General features: G+C 39.5%; 1 protein-coding gene across 3 annotated transcripts; it reads left to right on the top strand.

Moving 5' to 3' along the window:
* The first annotated feature begins 243 nt into the window (after window positions 1–243).
* Window positions 244–24,977, top strand: LOC139946882 (major facilitator superfamily domain-containing protein 9-like). 3 transcript variants are annotated; one of them, XM_071944643.1, is made up of 6 exons: window positions 244–424; window positions 14,724–14,811; window positions 18,018–18,061; window positions 20,570–20,699; window positions 21,750–21,959; window positions 24,045–24,977. In XM_071944643.1, exons 1-6 carry the CDS (start codon window positions 299–301, stop codon window positions 24,746–24,748), a joined length of 1,302 nt encoding a protein of 433 aa, XP_071800744.1. In that variant the 5' UTR covers window positions 244–298; the 3' UTR covers window positions 24,749–24,977. The 3 variants fall into 3 exon arrangements, with proteins under 3 accessions (XP_071800744.1, XP_071800743.1, XP_071800745.1); XM_071944642.1 differs by lacking the exons at window positions 14,724–14,811; window positions 18,018–18,061; window positions 20,570–20,699; window positions 21,750–21,959; window positions 24,045–24,977 and adding exons at window positions 6,087–6,174; window positions 7,000–7,043; window positions 7,704–7,833; window positions 8,255–8,464; window positions 9,316–14,620; XM_071944644.1 differs by lacking the exons at window positions 244–424; window positions 14,724–14,811; window positions 18,018–18,061; ... (1 more) ...; window positions 21,750–21,959; window positions 24,045–24,977 and adding exons at window positions 3,862–5,246; window positions 6,087–6,174; window positions 7,000–7,043; ... (1 more) ...; window positions 8,255–8,464; window positions 9,316–14,621.
* The last annotated feature ends 35 nt before the right edge of the window (window positions 24,978–25,012 follow it).

Genomic DNA, 25,012 nt, shown 5'->3' with positions numbered 1-25,012 from the left:
CGTGCTTTGCGTATTACGCAGCATAATTTCTATGGTACGCGGTCATCAGGGCTTCAGACTAGACGAGAGGATGAAGCCTGAAGCCGTGGTTTCGAAAAGGGCCCTAGAAAGAAAACCACACCGCCTAAGTGGCATACCGCCACCAATAGTTTGTCAACGAAAAGTCAGGCCTTAAAACAGTCAGGTGGCAAAATGTTGTTGGTGATCTTTGATCAAATAAAGTCAAGGTATCATACATAAATATTTACACGTCATTCAACAAAACTTTTTGGCTCAAGCACGAAAAAACAACACAACCATGGCAGAGGAAAAGGAGGAAAATGCAGGCCAAACTGATCACCAGTATAAAGAAGTGCCAACCAAAACAATGGATCAACGACATAGAATGTATCTCACATCGTGTCTCTATCTAGTCGGGTTTCTGGTAAATATTTTCATCGTAGTAGGGCCTACTAGTAGCCCCATAAATCGGTCCAATCCACTCCATATCCTTGGCCCCAGCACCACTGATATCAAAACCTTTCGGAAAATCATCTGAAACTCTCCGCATCATGAAACTTACCGATCTAATACTGCACACGTTCGTCCTGGGAAGAAAAGATACCCAATCCGTGCTTCGTGTATATAAACATACGGACACGCGTCTGGGAACTATTCTTTGTAGTTCCCAGATGCGTGTCCGTATGTTTGTACACAAAGCACGGATTGGGGAACCATTCTTTGTAGTTCCCAGACGCGTGTCCATATGTTTGTACACGAAGCGCAGATTGAGTATCTTTTCTTCCCAGAACGAACGTGTGCAGATGATTCCACACGTTTGTCCTGGGAAAAAAATCTGCGCATATCGACATGAGCGGTAAAAGAGCGTTAGTTGAGAAAATTCACACGCAAAATTTACTTGATTTTTACTCAAAATCTGTGATACGCAGTGAACGATTCCAAGTATAGTGCTATCTGCAACTTCTGAAGTATTAGATCCGTAAATGAAACTCTTTCATGATGCGGAGAGTTTCAGATGATTTTCCGAAAGGTTTTGATATCAGTGGTGCTGGGGCCAAGGATACGGAGTGGATTGGACCGATTTATGGGGCTAGGCCTACTATAGCCCACCTTGTTGAGCTGTTAATGGCTCATCTTTTAACATCGGTCTCATCACTGTCACCATTACAGCCCACCTTCGATACTGTACATGTCTTAAACGCTAAGTTTTCAAAGACGCAAAATGCGAGGTAGTTTGATTGCAAATTTCTCCCATTTAAAAAGTCCTATACTACTCCAACATACCTCATTTTAAATGATGACTTTGTCCAGATGTGATTGATTTGAAAATTGGTCCAAAAAAACGTGTACAAATGTGACATGTTCTTGGGCACCGCCATGTTTGGTAATTTTTTTTTTTTTTTAAAGCAAAATTCGAGTGTGCGCGTGGATCGGGGACTGTTCTGCAATGCCAGACACCATATTCATTCATAAATCAATGAATTGCCATTCTTACTTTGGAAAAGTTTCGGTATTCTGCCGCCACTTTTTTACTCATTTGCACAAAAAATAATTTATAATATAAGTAAGATAAATAAGAGGAATAAATTGAGTAAATTAGTTATTTTATTTCTTAATGAATAAAAAAGTGTTGGCAGAATCAGAAACTTTTTCCCAAACAAGTCAAATGCCGTATGAAACAGCAGTAAGAACTCGCCGCTACCCTTTTATTCCCTTACTTAAAATGTGTTGTCGTCAGGCATCGTCAGTGGTTGGCTTTAGTGCTACCGAGCCTCTGTGCAGTAATTGCATGAGATTCGATATGTCCATCACATCACAGTGCTGCAGACTCTCCGGCCCTGATATTCTGCAGAAAGTTCCCGGAAAGTAAACAAATCTCTTCATTTTCTGATGATCAAATTTGAAACTATCCCTGATTGTGGAATGTAATTCTAAAGTATATCTCCCTGATTGATGCACAAAATCTCCCTGATTGCAAGATGCAAAAATGTTGGTACAATTTGTGGCTTTACTCCAAAATAAAAAGCAAGATCTTTGTGTGTTTGTGATTAGAAAGAGTGTGCATAGTTGAGCTGTGGTGTGACTAAAACTTTATTCTTGGCACTTAACCCTCCTACGCTACTAATTATACTATAATCCATAATATGCAATTGCAAGCAATAAAATAACTCAAATTCCTTTGTAATTTTGTCTTTGAAGGTTTAAACCTCGTAGGGGGATTTTCTAGGTTTCTTGTATTACCAGAGAGAACTGTCAAAATTAAAAAACCAACAATCATAAAGAAAATTTACCTGAAAAAAATGTTGCCAGACCTTAACACATTTTTTGGGTAAAGTAGCCAACTCACATCTGTAAGGTGTTACGAAGCCCAGATTTTAAATATTGTCATTAAATGTATACTTTGGGGGAAGTGATCACAACCGGTTTAAGATTGTTAAAGACACTGGACATTATTGGTAATTTTCAAAGACCAGTAAATACTTCTCAATTGGTGTATCTCAACATGCATAAAATAATAAACCTGTGAAAATTTGAGATAATAATGAAAGAAAAAAACAACCTTGTCACACGAAGTTGTGTTCTTTCAGATGCTTGATTTCGAGACTTTGAAATCAAATTCGTTGAAAATTACAACATGTACTTTCTCGAAAATTACGTTACTTCAGAGGGAGTCATTTCTCACAATGTTTTATACTATCAATAGCTATCCATTGCTAGTTACCAAGTTTTTAAAAAAAATTATCAACAGCTTCCCATTACTCACAACCAAGTAAGGTTTTATGCTAATAACTATTTTGACGAATTACCAATAGTGTCCACTGCCTTTAAATGGAGTACATTCACACACTAAAAAACAAAACAGCCTTTCACCTCTGTGGACCTCTTTGCATCCATTCCTTGCACTTGTACACTGGTTTTTCAGTCCCATCCTGGGTAAGTGTAATTATGTGGTTATACCCAATTAATAGAGAGGTTTCGCAAAGTCACTGATACTCTTACGTGAACGGATACGTCATAAATTAATACGTCATCACTTTTTGAGGTCCATGTGACGTATAACTGTTGTACACAAGTTAGAATAGTCGCTCAAAATGGGAATCTGTCGCAATACACGTAAGTAAACAACAAGTATATTTTGTTCATGTTTTTGTAGCGGAATGTTATTTTTTAATGTACCAGGTTTCTACCATGTCTATTAGAGGTATCATACATGGATGTAGTTGGACATTTGTTAACCACCATGCTTCAGAAAAAGAGAAATGGCGATTCTCCATGGGTGCAGCCATTTTGTTAATAGCGCCCTCTTGAGCCTCAAGTTGAGGGTATTCGTTAGAATTTTGCGAAACAAAACTACACAGCTCACTTGACGCGAACACGTACGGTTCGATATCTGTATGCGTAGTCGTATCCGCGACTCTGTGAAACCTCTCTATTAGCAATTTCCTCCCACTTCTAAAACTGACATTCCTTCTTCATCTTTCTCCACACAGAGTTCTTCAGGCCTACATGTACAGGTTACAGTACGATTACATACTTGGGGTTTTCCTCCCACACCTAAAACTGACATTTCTTCATCATCTTCTCTACACAGGTACATTGTATAGCCCTGGGCTCGGGTACACAGTGAGCTACATGACAGTAGTCGCTTTTTAGGGTTCCATGGTTTTTATTATCAGAATGATATTAGTAACTATTTTTATATAAGAAAAGGTACCTTATATTCGTTTTGGTTTTACCCATTATACATCAAAGTGTATTAAGCACTTTATACTCAGTACTTACCCGAGTTCTGTTAAAAAAATCACAGGCATATTACTCGGGTGGGATTCGAACCCACGACCCTTGCAATTCTAGGGCAGTGTCTTACCAACTAGACTACCGAGATTGCCCAGTGGCTAGAGGCAGTTCGAATCCTAATGTTTTAGCAGCAGGTACTGCAAACGATTTAGTAGATCTGTACCTTGTTGACAATAAATTTTAATTAAATCACAAGGGTTACTGACTGGGTAAATTTTGAAATGATGTTTGGGGTTGAACAAAGAATTGACCAGAGTGGGATTCGAACCAACGACCTCCGGATTAACATGTCGGCGCTCTACCAACTGAGCTATGTAGCCCTATATTGGCGGTGTCCCTATTTTGTCAATATCTTTGTTCGGGGGTGGCCGAGAGGTAAGGACGAGGCAAGGACCTTGTCAGGAGGCTAGAGCGACCGATAAATAAATTTTAATGATACATGCAAACTGCTGGTAACCCTATGATAAGTTTTTTATTGGTTTCTTATATTAAGCATGTTTTTGTCATTGATCTGGAAATGCATAACTTATAATGCTTGATTTTGACACGCATTGTTGTTTTGGGATATTACCCTACATGTTGATTTAGAGCTGAAAGTATGCTGTGTTAAGTTGTTTGTCTGTGCATATAAAATCTGCCTTGTGAACAAATCAAAGTGTGTAGTTATTTTAGCTGTACTGCAAATTAGAGAATAATCGACCCCCAGGTGTCTTGAGTGAGAGAGACAACAAGTAAGGACAAATCTGAAGATCTACGGCTCCTAGCAGGCTTTAAAGATGCTATGTCAATTTTTTGGCCCCAAACATTAAAAAACCGACTTTTTTGAGTGAATGGTATTTCAAAGAGTATCACCCGCTCTAACAAAAAACAGTTTATCTTTTATTTTTAATGGTCAGAAACCATGACAAAAATTTAAAATGTTTCTTATAAAACACACAAGAATTGGTCACGTGATTTATTGTCGGGATCCTGACAAAAACTAATTTTGAGCACTTTATTTCACTGCTACTAATAATTGGCAGACTTTCGAGCAATGGCTCAAATGAAACTTTCTCGACCCCCATTAAAATACCTGTTGAATTTTAAATCAAAATTTTGGAGTAAAATCGGCCAAAAATCTGACATAGCATCTTTAAGTTATTAGAGCAGAATTATATGTACCGGGCGAATTCTTGTAAATGAATGAAAAACAAGTACATGTAAAGAGCAACTTGAAAATAATACGATAACGAACTGGGAACCAATGTAAGGGAATTTAGAATTGGAGTAATGTGTTATCTTTTCTGAGCAAATGGAACTACATGGAACTACCATGCATGCTGCACTGTCTCTATAAGCATTGAAAAATTACAGGAGGTCACAGGTCAAAGTTCACGACGTTACACTTTCAGTAATAGTGTGTCACGGTAGAATCCTCATCAATTCTTCATCTCCGACATTAAATAAAGGTACTTACTAATTCAAGGGTTAAAAACAACCTAGTTATGTTTCATGTTTGTAATTTTTATTTATTTAATTGCATTGCTAACAGATAACATCAATTATAACATGGTTTTTTGGTTTAGCAGTTATTTCCTGTGTTGTTTGGTTTTCATTTCACTAACAAATCAAACTTGTTTGAATTCTTTTTTGTTTGAGTTCTCATAAACTGACACTCATTGATAATATGTCATGACATACTTTTGAATCATTTTTTATTAAAAATCCACACAAGTTGTTCTCAGATAGCTTTCTAGTCTTGGTGCAAGACGTTTCTCGTTTCCCTTTTACGCACACCGCAGCCAATTCACCGACAGCGCCTGCAACGACTCACCGCCCCGGAGGTGTGGGCGCTGTCGGTGATTTGGCTGCGGTGTGCATGAAAGGGAAACGAGAAACGTCTTGCACCAAGACTAATAGCTTTCCCAAAGTCAATTTGACCTGTCATTTGTTGATACCATTTTGTTTGTAAAAAAGGTTTTCACAATGATATTTCAATTTTTCATTTGAACAACTTTCATAAAGTATAGTAGAGCTCCAAATGGATTAATGCAAATAAATGATCATGCATTACTTTACCTAACATAAAGTCTTACCCTGTCAGAGGAACATGTACATGTAGGCCTAGTAGTAACAAAAATTAATAGGAAATTTATAACAATTAATTTGAATTTTCAACAAAAATGAGATCATGAGTTTAAAAATTGTTGTTCTTAATTATGGTCATCGTCGACAAGAAATAGCATCACATAGAATAGTTATAGAAAGTGTTAAAACAAAAGGAATTTCTTATCTTCCTTTATGTGTAGGATTTGTTTGCAGTAAGCATGTTGATTCCGTTAATGTCTCGGCACGCAAGAGATCTAGGTGCATCACCGATGTGGATAGGTGCTGTTGGTAAGTTCAGACTAGGGCCAAATTTCATAAAAGCTGCTCAAGCACAAAAAGTAGCTAAGCACGACAAAATTAAACTAAAAAGAAAAAGTTTACCAGCCAAACTACCATGTCACAAGCACAATTTGTGACAGGTATCCTGCTCATTTTTGCTTAGCAGAATATTGATCATCAATTTTCTCTGCTTTTAAGCAGCCCTATGAAATTGGGTCTATTTGTAAGTTTTGTTGTTAGTACTGTTTTCTTGTAGCTTCTGAAGCTTCAATAAACAGCATGAGTTTGTATGGCACTCCCATGATCTTGTGAATGGTTGAGGAATGGTCCAAGTACATGTATGCCTCGTAAACAGGGATGGTATTGTTGTTAAATACCTCGATCTAGCTTCTATATGTGTTATTAAGAACCAAGTATTATCATTATTTATTATCTCAAAGTAGACGGGAGTTCAGAGCCCAATTTCAAGGCTCTGCTAATACCGTAAGCAAAGAATCGGCGCTTACAGAAGCAGCAAATTTCGACATGTATTTCGCGGGTTAGCATGGAATTTTTGCTTGCTCGTGCGTACTGCTCATTACTAGTCATTCTTTTCTTCACAACCACATGAACTGGCACAGAAATTTGGCGCTTACCTTGTAAGCGAAGAATTGATGATCACAGCATACGGCGGTAAGCAGAGCAATGAAATTGTGACATGATCTTAGTCCAGATTGTCTAACATTCTAGCTTTTCAGTTCTTCAACTTCTTTCGACAATATATTAAGATTAAAGACTTCTTAATATCTGGATAAATTTTAAGACTAATTTCTTGATTTCTGTCTGCTTTCTCAGGTTCTGTCTACGGCATTCTTCAGCTTATTTCTGGACCGTTTGTGGTGAGTAACTTCAGAGTTTTTTTCTACCGTCCGAGAGAAATAGGGGATGTAGTGAATGCGAAGTCTGATGTTGTCAGAATTTGGGTTCTGATCCTGATGAGGCACCCATTTCCTTAAAGACACTGGACACTATTGGTAATTGTCAAAGACCAGTCTTCTCACTTGGTGTATCTCAACATGCAAAAAATAAAAAAACCTGTGAAAATTTGAAATCAATTGGTCGTCAAAGTTGTGAGATAATAATGTAAGAACACCCTTGTCACACGAAGTTGTGTGCTTTCAGATGCTTGATTTCGGGACCTCAAAATCTAATTCTGAAGTCTCGAAATCGAATTCAAATATTTAAGTGGGAAATTATTTCTGTCTCGAAAACTGATTCCTTCATGTTTCTTCCTTGTCAGCGCCTAACTGAAAAATGCTGGCAAGCCCGGTTCATACTTCCTGTGAATGCGAAAATGCAAAGCAAATAATAACCTCACAAATTCGCAACAAATAATTCACAGCAGCAGAACTCTTGTGTATTATTAATTGCAGTGAAAACAGAGTTGTGACGTCAATATTTGCTTCGCAATCGCAGGAAGTATGAACCAGGCTTTAGACAATTTGTGTGCAGGATGGTTTTTTGGTTTTATTGTTTTGACGGCTGGGTTTTATTTTCAGGGGCGACTGAGTGATGTTCTTGGTAGACGTCCAGTTCTCTTAGTTTGTCTCTTCATGTGCGCTGTAGGGTACACCATCAACATCTTTGCCTCGTCCGTCTTCGTACTTATTCTCTCAAGAATTCCTCTGGGTAAGACGAGTTTTGTCTATTTACTTAATCCTGGGGTGTTGTGTGGTAAAATATGTGTCTAAAAAATTCAAAAAACACCAATGTGTCAAAATAATATCCCTCTCTGTATGGATGCGCACGCATTGCTTACTCTGCTTCAAGTCGTCAGTATTCACTTTCTTTGGCCTGATACTTCACGGAGGCAACAAAAGCGTTTGCCTCCATGCCCCCTGGTCATTGCCTTGGTGCCCTTGAAATGCTCCAGTAAGAACTTATAATTTCCTCATAGGGTGCCCTTTACCATGTTTACCAAGGAGAAAATGCCTTGGTGCCCTTGCCCTTTCAAAAACGAAGCATCCAGGCTTAATTTTCTAAAGCTAGTTTCAGCCTCATTCTGTGACTTGTTTTTTTTGATTGAGCGAACTTTTCTTTCACTTTTCAGGTATTTTTAAACATGGCATAGCAACCGTCAAAGCCTACCTGGCGGAAATCACACCCAAGGAAGAGCGCCCTCATGTGTTTGGACGATACGGCGCCATCTCGAGCACAGGATTCATCGTTGGTCCTCTATTTGGGGGTTACCTAGCGGAGTACGAGGGCGGTTTCTACAAAGTTGCTACTTGCACGGCAGCCATCTTTGTAGTCAACTTTGGTGAGTGCTACCCAATCATTTTGTGGTATATGTGATTAACCCACACACCAGTGTGTGTAACCTATTCATGATGCACTATTTAAGCCCTGTTCGCACTGTGTCTCTTATCCCCGTGGAATACAGCCCCGGGGAGGCCCGGGACTGTTCATTTACCCCACGGTTTCCCCGGTGCAGTTTCACATTGCATCCCTATTCCACGGGGTTCCGGTTGCACATTTCAAGAACACCCCAGAGTTTTACTACTTAACTCTACTCCAGAGCAGTGGTCGCTATTCCCTGGTGTATGTCCATTTGCTGGGGCAGACAGAGGGCAGACTGGGGGTTAAAGCGATCATAGTGTGAACAGACTGACTGTTATTCCTCCGGGGGCAACCCTGGGGAATAGAGTGGTGTGAAAAGGGTTTTATTTTACTGATAAATTGATCATATGGAACATTTTCAGAACCAACCTCTCTCATCCCAGTGACACAATAATTGTTGACTTGGTTTTTGTTTTCCTTAAAAAAAATTGCTATTTCCATCCTGAGCATTGTGTGGCTGTGCAAATTTTTAGTTTGAAGTGTACTGCATTGATCAATTGATCAGATCAATTGCTTTATTGTTCATTTGTTGTATTATTTGCATTGCTATTGTTTGTCTAAAGCGCTCTAAATGAAATGGCGCTATATAAAAACCCATTGTATTGTATTGTATTGTATTGTATTGTATTCCACAAAAATCCTTTTTTGCATTTTCTTCAGTTTGAAGTGTGAACCGGATTCATTGTAGAAGCCATCAAGTGTAGACACTCCGGAGTTTCACCAATCAAATATTTTGTATCTGGAATTTTCTCTTTTTTCTCGTTCTTGCAGTTTTTGTTTACATCCTCGTCCATCCACAGAAGAATCCTCCCCTGGAGAAAACAAAGTCAGTTTCATCCTTCACCCAAGAGGAGTACAGTATCCAGACCAAGCCAGGTTTCCTCAAGTCGTTCAAGGACGTCGTCAAATCAAGCGGCGACCTCCTCTTCCTTCAGCTGATCATGGGCTTCGCGATCATGATGTACCGGAGTAACTTCACCCTGATCATGGAGGAACGCTTTCACACTACGCCGAAAATCAACGGCTGGCTGATAAGCTTTGGCGCCTTCGTTGCCGTTGCGGCGGGAATGCTCGTGGGTCGAATCATCAGCTTCTACAGCAGCATTGCTAAGCTGCTGCTGCACTGCAGCGCCCTGCTGTGTTTTATTCTGTTCGGGTTGACGTTCGCGCCGAGTCTCTTCGTCGTCGTCGTGCTCACGGGGTTACTCTCGGTGGTCAATCCAATCTCTCGGGTTTGCATCACGGATCTTAGTATCAGCCGCGGAAATAAGGATAAGACCGGAGCATTGCTGGGGATGAGTCAATCTTTCATGTCGGTGGCTCGATCGTTCTCGCCGCTGGTCAGCGGTATTATGTTGGAGTATGGTCCGAATGCCCCAGGGCTGACGGGTGTATTCTGCGCCATGATGGGGACATGTTTACTGATTGCTATACCTCCTGGGAGAAAAATTACACAGGAGAAGAAAAAAGATTGATGATTTGTCTGAAATTCAACATTTCATTCTAAGCATTCCATTTTACAGAATTAAAGCTATGACCAACATAGTGATTGTCCAGTATCCGTACTTTGTCTGGAACAACATGTACTTGTATGCAAAATAATAAACAAAAATATTGACAAAATAGGGACACCGCCAACATAGGGCTAGATAGCTCAGTTGGTAGAGCGCTGGCACGTTAATCCGGAGGTCATTGGTTCGAATCCCACTCTAGTCAATTATTTGTTCAACCCCAAAAATCAAAACAATAAACCTATGAAAGTTTGAGTTGCAAGAAAATAATGAAAACCCATTACTGTTGTAAATGTTTTCATTCTCCTCCATGATGTGCCCAAAAGTCAATAATTTATTCTATGCATTCCATTTTATCGCCAACATTGTTATTTTCAAAAACCATTATCGGTACTTTGTCTGCCACAACATGTTCGCGTTAGTCTTGGTTCCAAGACCAAAAACTGTCCACGCTTGTAATGAACGAACGCTAGCGGGCGCTCTGTTTCTCTGATTTAGATCTCACAATGGTCTTGAATATTTGCAACGACGGGTCTTAACTTTTTTATTGTTTTTCGGCAAATCTCCCCCGACTTTCCGGTGGAGCCAATCAGAGGCTGCGTTGCGGTTGGCTCATGAATAATTCATCAGTGTTGTGCATGTAGTGTACAATGCATGCAGTAATTCCGTTGCATGACTTTTGCTTTACTCTGTGTGTGGGTATATACAAAGATACTATAGTATCTTTGGTATATATGTTTTTATCGGAGTATAATAATGTCCAGATCAGTAGGATTTGAAACTTTGACACAGGGTGGAAATACGATAAAGAAAGGTTTGTGGTACCAACACAAACATTTTTATGTATAATGTCCAGATCCAGACTACTGCATTGCCATGATATGCAGCTTGAAATGCGATCGTGGCGTTATGCTCCCGACGTGCCAGGGCCCACACTGATGAAGCCTGTATTGGCTAAACAATTTGCTTATAGTTAGCACAAAATAGTATTGCTTAGCAGAAACTGGTTGCCAGCCAATTTTTAATTAAATTTGAAATTTTGTAGTGCCCAAGTTAATGTAGTGCCATGTAAATTTTTGGATAGTAAAGAAATTTTGTACAGTATTATATTAACTGGTGGGCACTGTAGTGTTATTCACAGTGAAAGTTTTTTAATCTTGGGGGAAGGAAATCTTGAGGGATTCAAAAGCGTCTTTGGGAGAACGTATTTTGAATTGTAACCGTAGCTGCATATCTTGGAACGTAAGCGTAGCTTGACTCGGGATTGAAAGCGTACTTTTTGATATTGTAGCGTAACCTAATAGTATCTTGGAGTGTATAAGCGTAGCTGAGTAGCTACGTAGCTTGAACGTAACGGTATCTTTTGGTGGAGCCTAAGCATATCTTGGAACGTAATTCGTAGCTGCGTATCTTGGAACGTAAGCGTAACTTGACATGGGATTGAAAGCGTACCTTTTGATATTATAGCGTAACTTGAAGGAACGTAAGCAGATCTGTAGCGCAGCTGAGTAGCTGTGTAGCTTGGAACGTTGACATCTTTTGGAACGTAAGCATATCTTGGACTGAAGCGTAGCATCTTGGAACATAAACGCAGCTGCGTATCTTTGAACTATATAGCTTGACTCGGGCTTGAAAGCGTACTTTTTGATATTATAGTGTAACTTGAAGGAACGTAGACCTAAGCGTATCTTGGAACGTAAACGTAGCTGCGTATCTTGGAATGTAAGCGTAACTTGACTCGGGCTTGAAAACATACCTTTTGATATTATAGTGTTACTTGAAGAACCGTAGACCTAAGCGTATCTTGGAACGTAAACGTAGCCGAGTAGCTGCGTAGCTTGGAACGTAACCATATAACATTTTTTTGGAATGTAGTCGTAACAATATCTTTTGGAATAACTCATGAGAAATTTGGAATTTTGATTGCTTGTCCAGCGGCGACTACTGCTATTCAACTCCCAGTTATTTGAGGCGAATAGTCGGGTCATTAAATTCCACTAGTTGCCCAGTTTAATCATTACCTCAAAAATAACTCTTCATTCACAGAATTAAAAAATAATACTTTGTTTGACAAAATTATGCTTTGAGGGAATTTTGTTTTAGCATTATTTTTATTTAAACCTTTTATACAAAATTCTCATAATTTTTGTAAGCTACTCACACAATAACACTGTCAATATAACAAAATGCGATATTCCTACGTTTTGACATCATCAAAATTACCTGAAAACTCATAACAAAAAGAAATTAGGGGGCCATGAATCAAAATGGAGCATATTGGAACGTTGCGATCATAAGAAACAACGGATTCGACACCCGCAAGCTGGGAGTTCATAGCGCCTGGGATTTAACACCTCCAACCCCCACGAGACACGGCATGGGCGGTACGTGATACTCCACAAGGCTTATTTCAGTTTCACGTTCCGATTGCTCCACGCCGTGGGGCCATACAGCGTCCGATACACGGACTCTCTGAATGCTAATTTTACGTTCGATTTTTGACCATTATTTACGATTTCAAATCGTCACGTATCCATAATCTGAATAGGTACCTGTACTTAAAATTTCACTGTTTTCCTTTTAATAGGCCTATAATGACCACGGAATCACTCTTTGAGCAAAGATTATTAAAAATAGACCGCCGATCATATTGACCTTTGACTCGAACTAGTTTGAATAGTCATCTTCGATTCGTCACGTGATATGAATATTGCATACATTAAAAGTAATTTACATAGTCTGGCCACGCCTTCAATTTGCAAATATCCAAGACCATGGTGAGCACAGGACATGGTGAGATCTAAAGCAGAGAAACAGAGCGCCCGCTAGCGTTCGTTCATTACAAGCGTGGACAGTTTTTGCCGTGCATAATCGGAACGTTGGTTGTATGTGACCGCGCAACACCAATGGTCTTGGAACCAAGACTATGTTCGCGTACGTGCTCACCTCTCCATCTTCTGTTTTGTCACCCTTGTTTTGTCTGTTTTGGCTCATTTTTACACAAAATTTTATTTTAATGGCTGATGTTAAAAAAGGAACAAGAAATATTTGCCTACTATTTGTTATCGTCAAGCCGCCACCCGTGTCTTGTTTTCTACTGTACTGTAGTAATCATGAATACTAATTATAATTTGTATACATTGGGGCCAGACTATTTTGTTACCATTCCAACCTCAGTTTGGTTAGATTGATGTGGCGGGGCTGAATGGTCGAGCACACTGGACTCAAATTCTGGGCCCAATTTCATGAAGCTGCGTATGCACAAAAAGTTATGCTTACCAGAAAAAGGTAACCACCATAACCACCATGTCACATGTACATGTACCAGTTGTGTTGCCTCTCATTTCTGCTTAGCAAAGACTTGCTTAGCAATATTTCCTGCTTCAAAAGCAGCTTTGTGAAATTTGGCCCTGGTGTTTTAATCAGCCGAGTGTGGGTTCGAGAACTAGACACTTTACAATAGACCTATATCATAATGCGGCCATCTTGATTTTCTCCCATTCAAATCAATGTTAACCAAACCGAGGCTGGAAGGTGAATTAGTTTGGTTCCTTTAAGTAAAAATAGTTCTGGCATTCATTACTGTTGTTGGATAATGGGAACATGACCAAGATGGTGGCAGCACGATGAGAGGGCTATTAAAATGAAGTACAATTTATTATGTAGGTTTTTATAAATAAAAAATACAAAACTAATTTTGGGTCAATTTTGAGATTAAAGATTTTACACATAATGAACATTGAATGAGAACCTCCATTGTCTTTAATTTTGAGTTGATGAAGTTTTTGTAACATTGTTTCATCTTGAAAAGTGCCATTTAACTGAGGCGGGTCAGAAAAGAATTTTACCTATAAATTACTGTTAATATTCATTACACTTTCTTTCCATGTACATGTATATAGCTATTGTACATTTCCTATTTTAAACAGGTGTTAAGTATTCAATACATGGATTGCACTAAGCGTCATTGACCGCCATATTTGATGATAAGCAATGAAAAGGTGCACGGGTGTACACGCTGCGCACAACTCTCGGCCAATGATAGCCTTGCACACGTACACATTTAATAAAATATGGCGATCAATGTTGCTTAGTACAATCCATCTATTCAATTCAAAGCAATGTTTCTTTCCACATAACATCAACTTTAAGAAGAAAACAAAAGCGGGGCTTATCAAGGAACTGTCAATAAAACAAAACAAAACAACAAGCTATACAACAGACTATTAACAAAATAACTCCTATACAACAAGTACATGTAACAATAAAGCCCGGTTCATACTTCTTGCGAATGCAAAGCGTATTTTGACATCACAGGGCTGTTTTCACAGCAAATTTTTCACAGGAGTTGAGCACAATTCAACTGATGCGAATTATTCTTGCAAGATTGTGACGTCAAAAGTTGTATCACATTCGGGCTAAAAGTCCTATAGGATTTATATAGGGTTCCTATAGATTTTCGTCACTTCTTTGATTCCTATAAGATTCCTATAAGATTCTTAAAGTTTTTTTTTGTAAGGCAACAGTGTGTGTTTCATGTAAGTCGAACAACTTGCAGCAGTAGTAAGATTAGATATAATTCAATTGGGATGGGGGGGGGGTCTGTAACAGTAAAATATAGGAAAGTAAATGAATATATTCGTTCTTCTTTCGGTTTGTGATTTGCAGGATTTATTTGGAGTGAGTATGCTTCTTCCTCTGCTGCCTCATCATGCCAAACAACTCGGAGCATCCCCTATGTGGATCGGAGCTGTAGGTAAGTTGGTTTTTGTTTCTATCTGATGTATTTACACCTACATAACATGTACCTGAAACACCCGTTTCAGAAAGGCGCTCCAGAGTCGCCCCGAACCAAATTCTGCATTAAAGGGAAAGTACACCTTTGGTAATTGTCAAAGACCTGTCTTCTCACTTGTTGTATCCCAACATAAGCATAAAATAACAAGCCTGTGAAAATTTGCGCTCAATTGGTCGTCGGAGTTGCGAGAAAACGATGAGAGAAAAAACACCCTTGTTGGATGATAGTGTGCTTTCAGATTGGAACAAAAGACTTCTGGCTACAAGTCTTTGATTATTTTACTGAGAAATATTCTCTTTCTCAAAATTTATGCTACTTCACAGGGAGTCATTTCTCACAAAGTTTTATACTACCAACAGCTCTACAATGCTCGTTACCAAGTCAGTTTTTAAGTTAATATTTGTTTTGAGTAATTACCAAACGTGTACCTTCCCTTTAAGTACATGAACAGTTCAACCTCTGAAACTGGACGCGCTAGAAGCTGAACATGCTGAAAGGTCGACTGTTGCAGTTGTTTGGAACAACTCTGGAGCCCCTTGTTAAATTTGCCGGTCTGAAACTAAAACTTATTTGGGTTGACCTAGAGTTGCTCCTTATCTATTTGGTTCGGCACAACTCTAGTGCATTTGTCTGAAATCACATGTAACTCCTGGACCCAATTATATAGAGCTGCTTAAAGGAACACGTTGCCTTGGATCGGTCGAGTTGGTCTTTGAAAAGCGTTTGTAACCGTTTTTTATAAAATGCATATGGGTAGAAAGATGTTGTAAAAGTAGAATACAATGATCAACACAAACATGCCTCGAAATTGCACGGTTTTCCTTTTACCTCGTCGACTAACACGTCGGCCATTTATGGGGGTCAAAATTTTGACTCCCATAAATGGCCGACCATGTTAGTTCGCACAGTAGAAGGAAAACCACGCAATTTCGAGGCAAACTTGTGTGGATCATTGTATTCTACTTTTATAACATCTTTCCGACCATATGCATTTTATAAAAAACGGTTACAAACGCTTTTGTTTTGACCAACTCGTCCGATCCAAGGCAACGTGTTCCTTTAAGCACTAAAAGTAGATTTAAGCTTGACAAAAACATGCTTACCAGAATAAGGTTTCCGGCCGAACTACCAGGGCCCAATTTCATAGAACTGCTTAAGCAAAAATTTTTGCTTAAGCAAAAAATTCATTGCTTAGTAAAATCAGATAACCGGCCAAGACTCCACTCAATTGTTATGCTAAGTAAACAACAGCTAAATACAAGTCACAAGCAATGTATATGGCATGCAATTTTGGCCAATAACATGTGTAAAATAAGCGAGCTATTTTCGTGCTTAAGCAAATTTTTTGCTTAAGCAGCTCTATGATATTGGGCCCAGGGCACAATTTCATAGCGCTGCTTAACGGTAAGCAAATTTTCATGCTTACTGCAGCAGAAAAAATTGCCGAGGTGTAAACGTATTTCACAGGTTTTGCTTCAGTAAGCAGGGCTTAGGAATGGAAATCGTATACATGTAGTACATTACAGTAAACACAAAATCAGCAGTTAAGCAGCTCTATGAAATTGAACCCACTCCATGTAATTTTACCTAAACATGACTGGTATCCTTCTCATTTTATTTGTTCATTTCTTTGAACTCATCCGCCTATGCCACCCGCTCATCATACGACAAAACGCTTCTTCACATCAGTAAAACTAAATCACGCGTGGGAGATCATGCCTTTCAAGCCGCTGCTCCCCGGCTCTGGAATTCCCTTCCCCGTAACATCCGGGAAACCAACACACTAGAACGGTTAAAAAATATGCTCAAAACCCATTTATTTGTTTAATCCGGCCTGTTTGTTTTTGCTTGTACTGTTTTTTGTATCTTTGTCATTGCATTGTTTGTTTGTACATGTCAATTGTAATGCGCCCCGATCTTTGTGGGGCGCTATATAAATGCTTACATTATTATTATTAATATTATTATTATTATTATTATTGTTGTTATTATTATTATTATTAGTAGACGTAGTAGTAGTATTATATTATTATTCATAATTTAAAATTTATGACTTTCAATGGCCAGGATGTTCTGCAGATGGTTTATTTGCTGGTAACCTTTTAATGTTCTCTTTTGTCGTGTATCTTGAACTGTTTGTGTTTGTAATATAATTGATTGCATTTTTGACCAGATGTTTTTGTGGTCTTTTGATGATGGTGTGTTTCTTTATTGTGTACCTACTACCTCTCTTTATACACTGTATGATGTCATATTTTGACCTGATGTTGTGCACTGTTATATTTTAAATATTAGTTTTTGGTCAAATCTTCCAAACATTTGACCTAGCGTCTTTAAAGGCACTGAACACCTTTGGTAATTGTCAACGACCAGTATTCTTAAAAATGTGCTTTCTTCTCATATTAGCTTTGTCCATATACCCAGAATTGTTATTAGTGTCTTTTCCCTGGTTCCCCAGGCTTGTTCCCAAAAAAGTATTTTGCTTTCTTGTGGGTCTTTGTACACATGTTGTAAAGCACCTTGAGGTACTTTAATAAGACACTATTAATATCAAAGTCTTATATAGCACACAGACCAACAAGGTCCTCAAGGCTCTGGTAATGTATTATACATTTTGACAGAAAGATGAGTTTATTGAAGTTGTGAATTCTGACACCCAAATGTGTAGAACCTTATAAGGGTTTACAAGGTGCTACGGCGCATTAAGCAGTCACAGCCAGGAACACCAGGGCGAACCCCTTCTCTTTTTGATAAGTGCTCTGAGTTCTTTTAGTTACGTGCATTATGCAACACACATGCCCAATGGCTTTACGTCCCATCCGAAGGACGAAGCAATGGTTAAGTGTCTTGCTTAAGGACACAAGTGTCACAGCTGGGGGATTCAAACCCACACTCTATCTGCTGATCAGAAACACCAGAATTCGGTGCTCTTCACCGCTCAGCCATGACACTAGCTTAAAAGCAAGAGGGAATAGTGTTTCTTACAGTCTGACAGTACACTGCTTCAGAGACAAGTAAATTAGAAACTCTATTATTTTGTTATAATTAGTAGTATTATGCATCATCAAAATTTGGTTATTTTACCTATAATCTAAGTGGCCAAAACTACTGCCTAAAACATTGATTCAGGCACAGCCTAACACTGGCTTTGTTTTTTATTGCAGGCTCAGTATATGGAGTTCTTCAACTATTTTCCGGCCCACTGGTGGTAAGTCTTTAATTTATACAGGTTGTGTTCTGAATGGAGTTGAGAAAGTTTAAGGAATGATGATCAGAAGTTTGTAAATTTCCCTTTAACATACTGGGATGATAACTAGTATGACATGATTTTGTTCATTTGCTGTGGTTGTGAAGCCAAGGACTCTCAGAAGAGCAAACTCACACCTGTTTCAGACAGGGGCTCCAGAGTCGCGCCGAACCAAATAGATTGGAGCGAATCTAGGTCGACCCAAATAAATTTTGGTTTCAGACAGGCGAACTTAACACAACATTTACATTGGCTTGGCTCATGACAAGATTGACGTCTAAAACCAAGGGCTCCAGAGTCGTTCTGAATGATCTTTCAACGATCTTCCTAACTGTTTCAGACTCGAACTTTTTATGATTTCAGTTTTAGATTTGGGAGGAAAAACCAAGTGAATTGGTTACTCCAGGGAAAACCCACGCAAACGGGTAGGGACTAAAAACCCAATCTATGTAGTGCCCCTGGAGTGATTCGAACCATATCCTAGATATGGAAGGCGTGGAAATGTACCACCAACCATTCCCAAGAAATTTAACATCTGATAAATTGTTGTGGTACCCGCTGCTAAAATGTAAGATTCGAACTACCTCACGCTACCGGGCAATCTCAGTGGTATTATTATTATTATTATTATTATTATTATTATTATTATTATTATTATTATTATTATTATTATTATTATTATTATTATTATTATTATTATTATTATTATTATTATTTATTCGGCCGAGATTTCAACAAACAGTACAATATAAGTTATCACACAAGCGCGAGTGGAATACGGAAAAATATAGCGCTTCTGCGTCCCATATCCAACGAGGCCGAGTTGGATATGGGACGCAGACGCGCTATATTTTTCGTATTTCCACGAGCGCGCGTGTGATAACGTATTTATCTTCAAGTAAACTTGGCGTGTGAAATAGAACACACAAGACGCATGGTAGTGATATAAGCCGTGCAATAAAGGTTTTTATCACCACTCCATTCTGCAAATCTGATTGGAGGATTAGCGCGTACTTGAAGATAAGATACAATATTACCGTACTAAAGAAATATAGCAGTAAAAGAAACAACGAATGTAAACTTATGACACCTAGAAGCATTGTAAACCAATGATTGAATGAGACAGAGTTGGTAAGGCATCTTCTCTAGAATGGCAAATGGGGTGGGTTCAAATCCCACCCTATGCCTGCGGCTTTTTGTCACAGGACTCTGGAAAGTATACAGTGCCTTACACACATCGGTGTAAGGGTAAAACCAATTATTTAATACTCTTTATCCCCAATGCAATTTTAGCGGCCATAAAATTTGCTGTTATTGTTATGATGTTTTCTGCCGTGACATTAATTGTCTTAGAACTCTCTTTCTTCTGACCATTTTCGTCTTAAATTCTTACCTTCAAATCTAATTTTTATAGTCAAGCATCTACAAATATCCCTCTTGTGGTGTGTCATGCCCGAGAGGTTAAGAGCACCGGATTCAAACTCTGGTGTTTCTAATCAGCAGAGTGTGGATTCGAGTCCCAGTCGTGACACATACATGTAAGCAAGACACTTTAACCATGATGCTTTCTCCTTCGAAAGGGACATAAAGCCATTGGTCCCGTGTGCTGTGTAACGCACGTAAGAGAACCCAGTTCACTTATCGTTAAGAGAAGGGGTTCGCCCGGTGTTTCTGGTTTGATTGGCAGCATATTGCGCCACAGCACATTGTAAACCATAATACATGGTGCTACATGTATGTAAAAGGAGTAGGTCTCATAATTCAACCATAGTCCCACATTCCTCTTGTGCTTTGTGCTTTTTCTGCTCTGTCTGTATTAATTCTATTGTAGTTGTATTGGATCCTTTCTTTGTATGGGCACTTTCTAACACAAGCTGTGCTTACTTGGTTGTTGCCCCCAATTTCCTGCATTTTTGTGTATCACTTTGTAAACATTGTATTTATTGTATTGATTGAGGAATTGGAAATAAATGTTGTACTGAACTGAACTGAACTCAGTCAGTCAGTTGAGCGAGAGGATGTCTTCAGCCGACGCCTTCTCGGGAAACTCTGATGGTCGTCTTCCACGCATCCCGGTCCAGCATCCCGGTCCTAAGCTCGTATATTTCCTGTTGTGTAGCGTCTTTCTTCAGCTGGTCTACAAATGAAGTTCTTCTCCTGCCCTTATTCCTGATCCCGTCAATGGGTTCCCAGAGAACTAGGGGGCTCACAGCTAGCTCTGGATGGCGTACACAGTGGCCAGCAAGCCTCATCCTTTGTTCCCTGATCTTAACAGTGACCCTTGGTAGTGCAGCGTGGAGCTGGGAGTTTGGCATATGATCTTCCCAGTGCACACTAACTACTGAACTTAACTACCTTGCAGAAAAATACTGTATGTTGAAGCTCTTTGAGCGTCACTGAGTGGCGGATAAGAGAGCTATATAACAAGCCACTATTATTATCATGTTATTGTGCTCTTGATCTTCACAGGGTCGATTAAGCGATATATTTGGAAGGAGGAAGATTCTGTTGGTTTGTCTGTTCATGTCTGCTGTTGGCTACACCATTAATATCTTCGCTGTTTCCGTCCTCATACTCATATTTGCAAGAATACCGCTGGGTAAGGTTTTAACTTCTTTTTTTTATAAACGAGAGCTGAGGAGGTTCAAATGAGTCACACCAAGAAACCATTTGCAACTGATTTTTGTTTTAAAGGCACTGGGACTTGGTAACTACTCATGGCACAAATCAGGAACCAAATGTTCTGAGAAGAATAGATGCTTGTTTCCTTGTCTGATGACTGATCATTAGGTATTAATTTTCACAAGTATGTTTATTATTTGCATCTTACTCTACCAAATATTCTTTACCCACACTGTTTCTTGTCATGCCTTGTATGCCATGGGCTGGTGGTTAAGAGCAAAGATTATAGAGTGTCGAAGACACAAGATGCATGCTGAAATGTGAAATCCCACTGGACGCCATTTCGGCAAGTACCTCTTTTGATAACAGTAGATCAGTGCAGACCACCGCAGACATTGATCATTCCTATCAATGGGAAACAAAACATTCACTTGCTGAAATGGCGCTCATGCGTATTTCACGTTCCAACAATAGATATAGCTTCAGTTCTGCATCTTGCGCCTTAAGCGCTCTAAAATCTTTCGTTAAGAGCACTGGGGTGGATTTCACAAAGGTAGTCCTAACTTAGGACTAGTCCTAGGCAATGCTAAGAGATAGGACTGGTCCTAAGTTAGGACGACAAAGGTAGTCCTAACTTGGCAGCTAAGAGATAGGACCAGTCCTAAGTTAGGATGAGTTACTGGTCCTAACCCAGTCCTAAGTTAGGATGAGTTACTGGTCCTAACTTAGGACCAGTCCTATCTCTTAGCATTGCCTAGGACTAGTCCTAAGTTAGGACTAACTTTGTGAAATCCACCTGGATTCAAACTCTGGGGTTTCCCCTGGTGTTACTGGTTTGATTGGCAGCATTTTGTGCCACTGTACCTGTAAACCCATTACATGGTGCTATAGGTCTCATACTTCAATACGTAGCTCCACATACCTTGCAGGAAATAATAATGAGCGCTTTGATATACCCCCTAGGGGTGTAATAAAGCGCTTTATAAGAACCAATACTATAATTATTATAATTATTTTTCCCCAAAAGGTATTTTCAAACACGGCATATCCACCGTCCGGGCTTTCCTCGCTGAGATTACGCCAAGGAGAGAGCGCCCTCTTGTGTTTGGCAGATTCAACGCGATCTCCAATGCAGGCTTTATCATTGGTCCTCTCTGCGGAGGTCATCTAGCTGAGTACAATGACGGTTTTTATCACGTCGCGATGTGCACGTCGGCCATCTTTTTTCTCAATCTATGTAAGTAGCCGAGAACTGAGCTGTGAGATAGAGCCCGGTTCATACTTCCTGCAAATGGAAATGTGATACGAATTTTGACGTCACAAATTCGCAATAAATGATTCGCATCGGTTGAACTGTGTTCAACTCCTGCGAAACATTTGCTGCAAAAACAGCCCTTTGACATCAAAATTCGCATTCTCATGAATTATGAACTGGGCTTACTGTTTTTCACTAATCTAGAATTGATAGCTTCTATGTTTTGGACTCTTTTATCCAGCTCAAAATATAACATACTCACTTACTAACATATAAATGCAGAATAAGAGGCAGCTTATAAGTATCAGAAAAACAAACTAAACTTACGGGTGAACTCTCAGTCGTAAAAGAAGACAGTTTCTAAACATAATATTTAAACATTGTGATCGTTTAGCTCTGAAATGACAATGTAAATCCTTCACTTTTCATCTAATATATATTAGATGGATAACTGGACTTCTGTCCAATGTTAAAATCTCGGGTTTGGGCTTAAGTAGGCTCTGTCTGTCTGTTTGAAGTGTGCACAATTGTCGGCAATATTTGCGCAAATGGAATGAACACCATGGCTTGGGTTTGAGCCTAGGCTTTGTCTGTCTGTTTGGAGCCCTGTGCTAAAACTTACACTTAAATACCTGATGGAGCCTAAGCTAGATCCTATGCCGGAACCCAAGCTGAAACCGTGCAATCAGGAAAATATTAGTCTGATTACCGCACAATAAAGGCACGCATAGCAATGACCTTCAAGTATTCGTGTACATTGATGCTCAATCAAACCCATCCAATACCCATTTCACACCCAGTATTTGTGTCCATTGATGCTCAATCGAACCTAAACCAATACACATTTCACGCTCAGTATTTGTGTCCATTGATGCTCAATCGAACCTAAACCAATACCCATTTCACGCCCAGTATTCATGTACATTGATACTCAATCAAACCCATCTGATACCCATTTCACACTCAGTATTTGTGTACATTGATGCTCAATCAAACCTCTCCAATACCCATTTCACGCCCAGTATTCATGTACATTGATACTCAATCAAACCCATCTGATACCCATTTCACACTCAGTATTTGTGTACAGTGATGCTCAATCAAACCTCTTCAATACCCATTTCACACCCAGTATTTGTGTACATTGATGCTCAATCAAACCTCTCCAATACCCATTTCACGCCCAGTATTCATGTACATTGATACTCAATCAAACCCATCTGATACCCATTTCACACCCAGTATTTGTGTCCATTGATGCTCAATCAAACCTCTCCAATACCCATTTCACACCCAGTATTTGTGTCCATTGATGCTCAATCAAACCTCTCCAATACCCATTTCACGCCCAGTATTTGTGTACAGTGATGCTCAATCAAACCTCTTCAATACCCATTTCACACCCAGTATTTGTGTACATTGATGCTCAATCAAACCTCTCCAATACCCATTTCACGCCCAGTATTCATGTACATTGATACTCAATCAAACCCATCTGATACCCATTTCACACCCAGTATTTGTGTCCATTGATGCTCAATCAAACCTCTCCAATACCCATTTCATGCCCAGTATTTGTGTACAGTGATGCTCAATCAAACCTCTCCAATACCCATTTCACGCCCAGTACTTGTGAACAGTTATTCTCAATCAAACCTCTTCAATACTCATTTCACGCCCAGTATTTTTGTACATTGATGCTCAATCAAACCTCTTCAATACTCATTTCACGCCCAGTATTTGTGAACAGTGATGCTCAATCAAACCTCTCCAATACCCATTTCATGCCCAGTATTTGTGTACAGTGATGCTCAATCAAACCTCTTCAATACCCATTTCACGCCCAGTATTTGTGTACAGTGATGCTCAATCAAACCTCTCCAATACCCATTTCACGCCCAGTATTTTTGTACAGTGATGCTCAATCAAACCTCTCCAATACCCATTTCACACCCAGTATTTTTGTACATTGATGCTCAATCGAACCCATCCGATACCCATTTCAAGCCCAATGTTTGTGAACAGTGATGCTCAATCAAACCTATCCAATACTCATTTCACCCCCAGTATTTGTGTATGTCTTGGTTCGTCCAAGTGATAGATCCACCTTGGAGAGGACCAAATCTGTCGCGGCGTTCACACAGGAGTACGACATTGACATCAAGGAAAACTTCTTTCAAACCTTCAAGGACATCTTAAGATTTGCCGGAGATCTACTCATCCTACGTCTCCTCATTGGACTCTCGGTCATGTTGTATCGAAACAATTTCATTCTGATCATGGAGGAGCGGTTTAACACCACGCCAAAAACCACGGGATTCCTGATCAGTTATGGCGCCCTCATTGGCGTCATATCTGGAATGTTCGTCGGCAAAATCGTTGAGTTGTACGGAGACATGTCAAAGCTACTCCTGCACGCTAACAACCTCTTAATCGTAACGATGATAGGGTTGACGTTTGCGCCCAGTCTCTCCGCGATCGTTTTCTTTTTGACGCTGCTGTCGGTAACCAACTCCATCTCGCGGGTTTGCGTCACGGATATCAGTATTAGGAGAGGGAAGTTGGAAAATTCCGGTGCGCTGCTCGGGATCAGTCAGTCTGTGGCGTCTGTGTCGCGATCGATTTCTCCGTTTCTTAGCGGGGTGATGTTTTCGATCAGTCCGCAAGCCCCTGCAGGGGCTGGGGTACTCTTAGCCATCACTGCGACTGCTTTGATGATCGTTAAACGTCCCGATGAGAGAGAGACAGAAGTCGAGGCAAAGAAGTTGTGACGTCTAAAGAAGTCAATTATTCAGGCATGATATTCTTCCTACTTAAGTCGGATTTCCGATTGATTTGCCCTCAGAAAATCAGGAAAATTTGTTTCAAATAGCCTGAAAAGACTATGAAAGCTTAAACTTTTCCTATTTTTTCCAAATGGCCAAATACAATGCCTCTCTTTAGACCTCTCTTTCTTTCCTCGATTTAAAGGAATACGTTGCCTTGGATCTGTTGAGTTGGTCTTTGAAAAGCGTTTGTAACCGTTTGTTATAAAA

This window comes from Asterias amurensis, chromosome 14 (assembly GCF_032118995.1).
Source record: "Asterias amurensis chromosome 14, ASM3211899v1".
Lineage (NCBI taxonomy): Eukaryota > Metazoa > Echinodermata > Asteroidea > Forcipulatida > Asteriidae > Asterias > Asterias amurensis.
This window is presented reverse-complemented; position numbering and strand designations above follow the sequence as displayed.